Source organism: Neolamprologus brichardi, chromosome 3 (genome assembly GCF_056152115.1).
Source record: "Neolamprologus brichardi isolate AB-2024 chromosome 3, ASM5615211v1, whole genome shotgun sequence".
In the NCBI taxonomy this organism is placed as follows: domain Eukaryota; kingdom Metazoa; phylum Chordata; class Actinopteri; order Cichliformes; family Cichlidae; genus Neolamprologus; species Neolamprologus brichardi.
The window spans coordinates 3489988-3499037 of record NC_142106.1 but is presented as its reverse complement, the minus strand read 5'-3'; the positions used below and the strand labels follow the sequence as shown (position 1 = coordinate 3499037).

At 40.6% G+C, this 9050-nt stretch overlaps 2 protein-coding genes across 6 annotated transcripts in view; both read right to left on the bottom strand.

The window, feature by feature from the left end:
* The window catches only part of LOC148103150 (butyrophilin-like protein 2), a 67169-nt gene extending 66454 nt beyond the window's left edge, over positions 1-715 (bottom strand). Inside the window, exon 1 of the mRNA XM_087838494.1 lies at positions 679-715. Within this exon, the coding sequence (XP_087694620.1) occupies positions 679-715 (37 nt within the window). The remainder of the gene's footprint in view (positions 1-678) is intronic.
* Positions 716-2480: 1765 nt separating this feature from the next.
* On the bottom strand, positions 2481-9041 carry LOC148103149 (uncharacterized). 5 transcript variants are annotated; one of them, XR_015718546.1, is made up of 9 exons: positions 8289-8367; positions 7944-8122; positions 7588-7695; positions 7415-7495; positions 6480-6617; positions 6195-6323; positions 6014-6077; positions 5831-5925; positions 4899-5485 (listed from the first exon to the last, which is right to left on the bottom strand). XR_015718546.1 is itself a non-coding variant. In XM_087838652.1 (8 exons), coding segments are annotated over exons 2-8 (684 nt in total). In that variant the 5' UTR covers positions 8091-8122; positions 8289-8367; the 3' UTR covers positions 2481-2589. The 5 variants fall into 5 exon arrangements, 4 of the variants coding, with proteins under 4 accessions (XP_087694778.1, XP_087694777.1, XP_087694780.1 ...); XM_087838652.1 differs by lacking the exons at positions 6014-6077; positions 6195-6323 and adding an exon at positions 2481-2590 and having other exon boundaries at positions 5372-5485; XM_087838651.1 differs by lacking the exons at positions 6014-6077; positions 6195-6323.
* Positions 9042-9050: the final 9 nt, after the last annotated feature.

Here is a 9050-nt window from a genome sequence, read left to right as displayed (position 1 = left end):
ATCAATGAAAGAAGCTCAGAAAGCTCTTCAGTAAAACCAGTGTTAGAAATGAAACACAGCACAGCATGCTGGGTAATTACAAGGACTCCCATCAGGCACAGGGAGGCACGTCCCCCTAACTACTCATGCTGATTAACACAACACACGTTACATGCACTTCTCTCCACGACCACTAGATGTCTCCACACTCTGTGCTGACTCCAATGATCAGAGCTGCTGAGCCTGTTTGCAGACAGAGGAGGAGCTCCTGCTGATCCGTGTGGGACTAAAAAGCTCTGATAACGTCCATCCAGCAGCTGATAACAGGGACATTTGGTGCCATGTCAGAGCTGCACAGTCAGTCATCAGTTTGGCTCTTTAGTTTGAAGAGTTCAAAGCAGCAGCAGAGAGTCTAAAGTGTGTCACACAGCACCAAGTTTCCTTTGGTCACGTATGAAATGTGAGTCAGAGCTTCAGCTACACAACAACACACACAGCAGCTGATTGTAACATGAGCTCATCTGAAAGCCACCAAGAAGAATCCAGAGATTTGAAAGTTGCTGCTTTGGATTGTTAGTTTGATCTGAATCAGAATCCAGTGTTTGATGGAAATCTCCTCCTGCTGCACTTCAACACATTAAAGAGAGAGAGAGGAAAGAAAAGCTGATGATGAGAGCAGAGAGAGGAAGGTGTACTTACCGTGCAGGAGGATCACAAACACCACAAACATCTTCATGTTCCTGTCAAACTCAGAGACTCTTTCAAAGCCCTTCAGGACATCAGCTCACAGCAGCTTCACTTTCCTCTGCTGATCATCTACTGACACTCTCACACTCTCACACTGTCACAGCTCAGAGTTCAGCTTCACACTTTGTTAAAGCACATCTGTGGAATGAAGTCCGGCCGGCCACAGATCACTTCTGAGGAAAGAGGAGGACGTCGGCTTTCCTCGTAGTTTCACGCCTGAGCGCTCCGGTTGGAGGCGAAAGAAAAAACATGTGAAGTGTTGAACTAAGGAAGGAGGTCCTGTTCAAACAGCACAAACACACATGAAGACAAAGCTTTGTGTTTTCACAGCTGGGTGTGTTCCAGTAAAGTGTGAGCAGCACAAACACAATCAGAGTTTGTGTCAGCTTTCAGTGAGTCACATTCAGTGTGTGCAGCCAAACATGATGGCAGACTGCCACAGATCACTTCTGAGGAAAGAGGAGGCGTTCAGCTTCCTCATAGTTTCACACCTGCATGAAGCAGCCTCACCCTGACAGCTTCAAATCACTGTCAGCTGATCACTTCCTGTCCTGTGATTGGCTGAGCTTCAGGCCTTCTCTCAGTCAAACTGGAAACAGGGATTGAGACAGTGTGAGGGTTTGTGGAGTGCCACAGTGCTGTAATGAATACTGTAGTGGAAGAAGTTCTTTCACACTCTTCATCCTGTCCTGTGATTGGCTAAGTTCATCAACAGGTGTGAAACTACGAGGAAGCTGAACGACCTCGTCTTTCCTCAGAGGTGATCTGTGGCAGTCTGCCATGTTCAGCTGCACAGACTCAGCCTGAGCTCTCTGAAAGCTGACTGGGACCTTTTTAAATAAGTGTTGTTTATAATTTAAAACATGAGAAATATGTTCAAATGTCTGATAAAATAAGTATGATCTGATTTCAAACTGCAGCTATATTTCTTAATTTTTAAGAGCCAGTAAATGGTTATTGTGAAATGATAATATAAAAACATTTGAAATAAACTGTGAACAATGAAATTATTTTGATAGAAGTGTTTTGTGATGAATACAGCAGACAGTAACCCTTCTGTGTGCAGCGGTGCTCTGCTTTCCTGAGCAGACAGTAAACGCAGCATGCAGAGTCCAGTCTGTCCTCAGTGTGTCAGCACAGCTTCAGTTCAGTTTCATTTAGTCATCCATTTATTTCTCTGTTACATTCATTTCAACGTTTAAATCATTAGAAATGATTCTTCTTGTTCAACTAAATGAAAAGACATGAAAATAAGAATTTCCAGGTTGGCCTCAGTTTCATCCTGATGATCAGCTAAATTCTATTTGTAGTTTCTACTCTGTAGATTTCAGGAGTAAACTGATACCTGTGATTTGCCATTACTTAGTGTGTTTATCTCTAAAGCTCATCAGATCCTGAGAGCAATCCAAGACATTTATTCAACCCTTAGAGGTGAAGGTTGTTACCATGGGAACCATAGATAATAATAAGGATTTATTTTAACAATCTCTGGTGAAATAAATGTTTCTCTGTTTAAAGCTGTAAATCTACTGCTGAGGAGAGTCCAGAGACATTTCCACAGATGTGTACAAATGTAATAATTTAAGAAGAATTCTGTTATTTAACCATAATAATAAAAATTAAACACCAGGTGATGATTTCAATATAAGACTGAATAACTACCTGCTGCTGGTTTCGGCTGCGCTGTGCAAAGCTCTTTGGAGCTGCAGGATGAAGAAACAGCTTTTGCACATGTGAGCAGCATTAAGGGCGAGTGTGGTCATGACGCTGAGCCTGTGGGTGTCTGCAGAGACCCTCTCACTCTGTTAATGGAGCCTATGTCACCTGGAGCCCAGCAGACTGGAAACTATAATCAGGTCTTTATCTGTGTGGAGGCGTGAAGCGAGGACACAAACATGGACACATGTCTCCCTTATTGTGACTGCTTGGATACTCAGTGAAGGACACTTCTGCAAGAATAATCAGCGTAAAATAGTTTCCCTGTCCTGTCACAAAGTTTCTAAATATTTCACACTAACTCTTAATCAGTTTCATGTTTATTGTCATCAGATCTTGAGATTTATCAAGTTCGATGATGTCACACGACAGAAGAAACTGAAGCTGATTGGATCATAGATGACAGACAATTTTGTGCAAATGAGATTTTCAAGATTTCAGCAGCAGGTCAGCTACTAGAAGAAGGCTGCTGGATAATAACCCTCAGCTGTTTTCTGAGCATCCACTGGAGTGTAACTGGTGGATATTTCCACAGCTAACCCATCATGAGAAAAAGTTTCTTTTTTATTTCTTTCATCCTTCCTTAAAGAGATAAAGCAAACAGCACATATAGTATAGGACGCCAAACAGAGGAGAGTTGTCTGAAGGACAGGAAGACAGATCTGCATTCTGTTTCCTGATGGGCATGGAGGAGGAGGCACAGCTGCTCTGACTCAACTGATGCTTGAGGTTAAAGTTACCACACTTCCAGCTCACGTGCTGAACAACAGAAACAATCTGCACCACCTCCAGGTAGACTTTAGGTGTTGTGCTTCTGCTGCACTATGGAAACCTGATGGTGACGCTGCTGCTGCTGTTTGTCAGAGTCCAGCTCACAGCCCAGTTTCTGGTTTCCATGCCAGAGTAAACACGGCTGCTAAGCAACAGCTGAGCAGGATCTTCTCACACAGGGAGAGTTATGGCTGCACTCTCAGGATGGCGTTTTGTTTTTCTGCTTTGATAAACGTTTCCTTCCCCTTCGTGCTCTTCGGCCTCGTGGGTGGATCATGTTTGGAGGCCTTCCCAACATCTCAACAAGATAACGCAGCAGTGCTGCCCGAGGTCGTTCCCAGATGAAACCGTCTTCTTATCACCCAGGAGGAAGGAGAGAGTCTCACACTGAAGCTCAACCTGTGACTGGACTCTCACAGACAGATTCATGTTGTTGTTCACAGCTGTCTGCCAGCAGGAACACACACTGCTGCACATCTGTGTGCGTCCAGCTGTTCTCCACTGTGCACAGTGTGCAGATGTTGTGAGTGGAACCCTCCACTGCAGCTGTCGTAGCAGAGACATCCTGTTTCCACTGAGGTTAGCTCTGAGCTACATGTTACTGTGAGTCTATTTAGGAAATCTTCCCTTCAGTTTGACCTCTGACCTTTGCCTACAGTACTGACATCAGTATCTACAGCAGGTGCTGGGGTTTGTTGCTGACCTTTGACCTGTAAATGAACGCTTGTCGGTCTCTCCCATCACTGATGGAGCAGGTGTAGTTGCTGCTGTCAGTCTGTTGGTTTTCTCAGAGTGAGGCTGAATCTGTGTGACCATCGTAGCTGTTTCTCCTCTAAGATCGTCTCCTCCTCCTCGTGGACAGATCAGCTGAAGAGTCCACATCACTGAGGCCTTCTAAAGTATGAAGCTGAGTACTTGCAGTTTGTTCATTATTACAAACACATTCCTCTGGACACAGACCAGGTACAGACAGCTCTGCATCCTCATCTCTTTAGAAAGAACTCTGAAGTCGCTCTGACCTCTTTGTGAAATGTTTCAGTCTTTGTGTCAAACAGAATAAAACAGCTGTGTTTGGACTATAAATGCTGCTGGAGCTTCTACGCTCTTACAAACTCATCTCCTCTCTGGTAAATCAAAGTAAGGAAAAGAAATGAATGAAACAGCTTTTAGGAAAATCAAACACCAGCCCAGTCTGTGTCCTCTGTGAGACCTTTGAAAAACAATGAAAATCTCTAAACATTCAGTCAAATGTGACCCAGAGTTCACTGGGTCAGACCTCAGCAGATCAGCAGGTATGAACTCACCACCTACTGACCAATCAGATCTGTGGAATAACACCACTCTCTGTGGCAGATCTCTGTGCAGACAGTGGGAGGGTCTGAAGTCTTTGTGTTTCCCTGATGAGCTTCAGTAATAAAGATTTTTAGACTTTAACAGTGTCACAAATCTGTTCTGATATAGGCTTTCATATATATTCAGACCGTCCATTCCAAGCAGTATTTCAAGCCTACACCTGAATCCTGTGTTTATTCTCTTTAAAGTATAAGTATAAGTACTATCTGCAATCGCTGTGCAGCCTTTATGACACATATCTGTTATTAACCTCTGTCTCTCTTCCACAGCAGGTCTTTATCCTGTCTTCCTTCTCTCACCCCAACCAATCACAGCAGATGACCCCGCCCCTCCCTGAGCCTGGTTCTGCTGGAGGTTTCTTCCTGTTAAAAGGGAGTTTTTCCTTCCCACTGTCGCCAAAGTGCTGCTCATAGGGGGTCATATGATTGTTGGGTTTTTCTCTGTATCTATGAAGCGCCTTGAGGCGGCTTTTGTTGTGATTTGGCGCTATATAAATAAAGTTGAATTGAACTGAAATTCCCGACTGTGACTTGCTCTCTTTAAAGTATAAGTATAAGTACTATCTGCAATCGCTGTGCAGCCTTAATATTTGCACATCCTAAAAAGAGTATGTCACAAAATCTGCATGACTTAGGGCACCAAAGTATTAACCATATACTTAATTTGTGCAGTATACTGTGAAATTTAGAATTAGATGTATTCATATCTATTACAGCTACTGTTCTGGATGTGGATATTCTTCTGACCATGGCATGATGGCAAACAAGTAAGAAATTATATACAAATGTATATTATCATCACTTACCATCCACAGCTGAAGCCATCCTTCTGCACTGGATGGGTCAAGACACCTCCCTTCCATTTAATGTCCACCCATTCTGTTTTTGCGTGGCGGGTTCTCCTCATTTTTAAGTAATCACTGCACATTATTACAAAGCAGAATACAATTTGGTATATTTCCTAATTTAAAAAAAGATATTTTACAGAATTATACAGAATTTTATTTATTTTTTATGTATTTATTTTTTGGCCTGTCCCGTTTGGCTCTTTTGCATCAGAATTATTGTCTAAATAATTTGTTCACCTGATAATTTTTATTTAACCGTACTGATTTATTTTGCAAATGAGACCTGGCCAAGAGGATGCCAACAGAGAAACACGCATTGTGGGGCCAGGTACAACAAGCTTCTACAAAGATGCAGTTGTAGTAAACTAACTTGTAAAGCCTGTTTGCATAGAACAAAATGTGTTGAAGCCTAAATACCTGAATTTACGTGCAGCGAGTTTAGAGTCTTCCTCCTCTGATGAACTTGGGGCAGGATCAAGGAGATAAACAGTGTGATTCACTGCATTGATGAACTGTAGCAAAGAGAAATCATTAAAACAATATTAATATATCGTCATTAAAAAAATACACAGACTTTAAAGTTATAATCTTGTTGCTTACCAGAAACTTCCAGTGCACATTTTTAATGTTAACAAACGTGACAATGGTACCGATCGAAGTTTACCTGTCAGAAAACATTTATGTATTTCTTACAGTTTGTGGAATTCTGTTAGCATTCAATCAGTAATTCTTTCTAAATGTATTTGAACATAATTATATGGACATTGGACAATCAGCTTACGTTCCCCAAGCTTTGGCGAGAAAGCTGTGTCCAATCACCAAAGAGAATCAAGCCCGCTGTGTAATGGTTCATAATGTAGATCCCCTTTTGCTCCTTTTTTGCCAGACAATGAAACAGCCCTTCAATTACCTACGTAAAGAATTTGCATAAACACAAAGCTATGTAATTTATATACTTTAAATTATGTTAATGATAAATAATTTCATGATAATGTCCTTTTAATTGAATTACATTACACAGTCTAATTATTGTGGTTATGAGTGCTTAAATTAATCATTGATATACCTCGCCTGTTAGCCACAGCTGTGGTCGAAGGGTTGGCAGATCACTGTGGCGGATAATTATGGACGTACCATGGTTTGTTGAGGGAAGCACAGAAACCACAACCTCTGTGTCTCTTTTCTTCCACAAAGACAGGACCTCCTCATTAAAGGAAAACACACTTAACATAAGATCTGACCAGCTATTGAACATGGTTTTGTTATTTCTAACACAGGTTTATGGACTGTTACTAACAATATGTCTTTGGAAAATTCATTCAAAATGTATCACTCCATGTCTTGAATGGTAAATGAACTGGTTCTTATAAAGCGCTTTTCTACTCTGAGCACTCAAAGCGCTTTACACAACTTGTGCATTCACCCAAGCAGATTTTTCTAAGTGTGTTCTAACATTCACACACAATCGATGGATGCACTGGAGAGCAATTTATGGTTAGTATCTTGGATATTTGGTATGCAGACTAGGAGAAGCCAGTAATCGAATCACCAACCTTCAAATCAGTAGATGACCTGCTCTACCACCTGAGCTACAGCCACCCTTGAGCATTGGTAACTATATAAACTCAAAGCTGTAATGGCAACACTTGCAAAGTTACTTTTCTCATACTCTAACTATGTTCCTGAATGCTTGTTCCCATTCAGTTTCTACTGAGGAAAACATATTTATTTTGTTACTCCAAAAATTTACCATGTAATCACTGCAATCATTTTGAATTTTGGTGCCTCCCACTTAGGTTAAGGTTACAACTAGTCAACCAAAATCCTGGATGTTCACATCGAATGAATTGAACATGAATATCAACATGTAAATAAATAAGATTTGCTCTTCATACACGAGTCCATGACTGATTACTGTGTCATGGAAAGGATCTTCTATGGAAAAAGAAGGCATTACTATTACTTTGATGAATCCTTTATGTTAGCAGGTGTCAATCCTACCTGAAATTCTGGAGTTTCCAAGGTAACATCCTCAACTCTACCAGTCTGCACAGGGGAACTCGGGGCCATAGAGGAAGCAACCTATATAAATATTGTGTACAAGAAATACAAAAAATGTTATGCAAAATATTTGTCTTTATAAATGAACGATAAATTTGCGCAACATTTTATACCGTCTTTGAAGATCTCCTGAAAGGAAAGGGCTTGCGGAGTACTGTTACATATCTCCCCTTCTTTTTTTGGCGACGTTCCTTCCATTTTTCTTCGTCCACTCTAAATTTCTGAACAAAATATAGGAGTCATTGAACATTGTTTAGGAATTACAAGTGAAATGCTGTGACAACATTTTCCTTAATTTACAATAAAGCAAAACACACAAAAATGTCCAGTAAGACACACCAGTGCCACCAAGCTATAAAATCACAATGTGGGGCACCTCAATATCCCACCACATCAAGAAGACTTCTTTTTAATGTTCCATTTTGAAACGGCAAAGCATTGATGGACATCAGCCAGTCATTCTGCAAACCTTTCTTTGAAGCTTTCTTTTTGAGTCTTCGTACTCCTTCAGCAGCGCTGTGTGACTGATTTGATACTGGACAACAAAGTCATCCAGCCTGGTGAGCCTTCCCGAACGTAGACGGATATGTTTCAGATCCCACTGGCTCTTCTCCATTATCCCTGCGTTTTATTACTCTCAGTAATATTCTGAAAAATCAAATTAAGAAATCATTAAATGTGATTTTTTTTAAAGATACACGTTGTTGTTGTGTGCAATGTTGTATGATCTGCAATACAGATGACTCCTCTGGACCCGCCGTTTCTCAATCACACCACACAAATATGTATATATACTAAAAATCATGTGTCTTACTTGTCTCTTGATCTTTCTTAAGGCATTGTATTTGTTGTGGTACTGCTCATACATTTTCCCAGTGCCATGTCTTCCAAGGTCATCTTTGGATTTTGAAGATTAGAATAATATTGATGTGTGTAATTTCATTTTATAAACTAATTACTTGTCTACTTTAAAATGGCTTACCTAACATTATTGCAGACCATAATCCAGAAAAAGGAAGAAGATATTTGCTGATGTGCTCCATGAGCCCCTTGCTGTAGTAAGGGTTTGCCTCACCATCCATCTCCAATGATGTGTTGGAAATGAGCTCCTTAAAATGTCTCCCAAAGAGGTTGTTTCCCTTGACTCCCTAGCCAACAGACAAAACAGAATAATTATGTGATTTGAACATTGTGTGCACTCATCTTTCATATCTATAATCTAAAAACCCAACATTATGTTGTATAAAACATTTAAAATTACTTGTGATTATTATGCTATTCCAAAGTATTTAAAAAGATGTATAAGAGGCAAAAGTTTAGCCTTTAGCTTTAATAAAAATTGACTTCAGTTTACCTTCAGGTCCTCATCAGCTTTTGAGTTTCTGGCATTGCCATCAACATCAACATTGGCTTTCTGCATCCATAACTGCAGGTTGTGAAAATGTTTTTCGACATTCTCACCACTACAAGGACTCCCAAAAACAACTGCAGCACTTCGAACCATGTCAGTGAGGTCTTTTAAGGAAGTTGCAGTAGTGAAGACTCCAACAGTGTGCATTGCAAGATGGTAGTTCTT

What these genes read in the sequence shown, in the direction of transcription:
- LOC148103149 (XM_087838654.1), bottom strand. Translation starts at nt 8,090, where the DNA reads ATGGAGAAGAGCCAGTGGGATCTGAAACATATCCGTCTACGTTCGGGA. An exon ending in TGGAAACTCCAGAATTTCAG is followed by an intron (nt 6,618 to 7,414) that starts GTAGGATTGACA and finishes TCCTTTAATGAG; the next exon opens with GAGGTCCTGTCTTTGTGGAA. An exon ending in AGCTGTGGCTAACAGGCGAG is followed by an intron (nt 6,324 to 6,479) that starts GTATATCAATGA and finishes TTCTTTACGTAG; the next exon opens with GTAATTGAAGGGCTGTTTCA.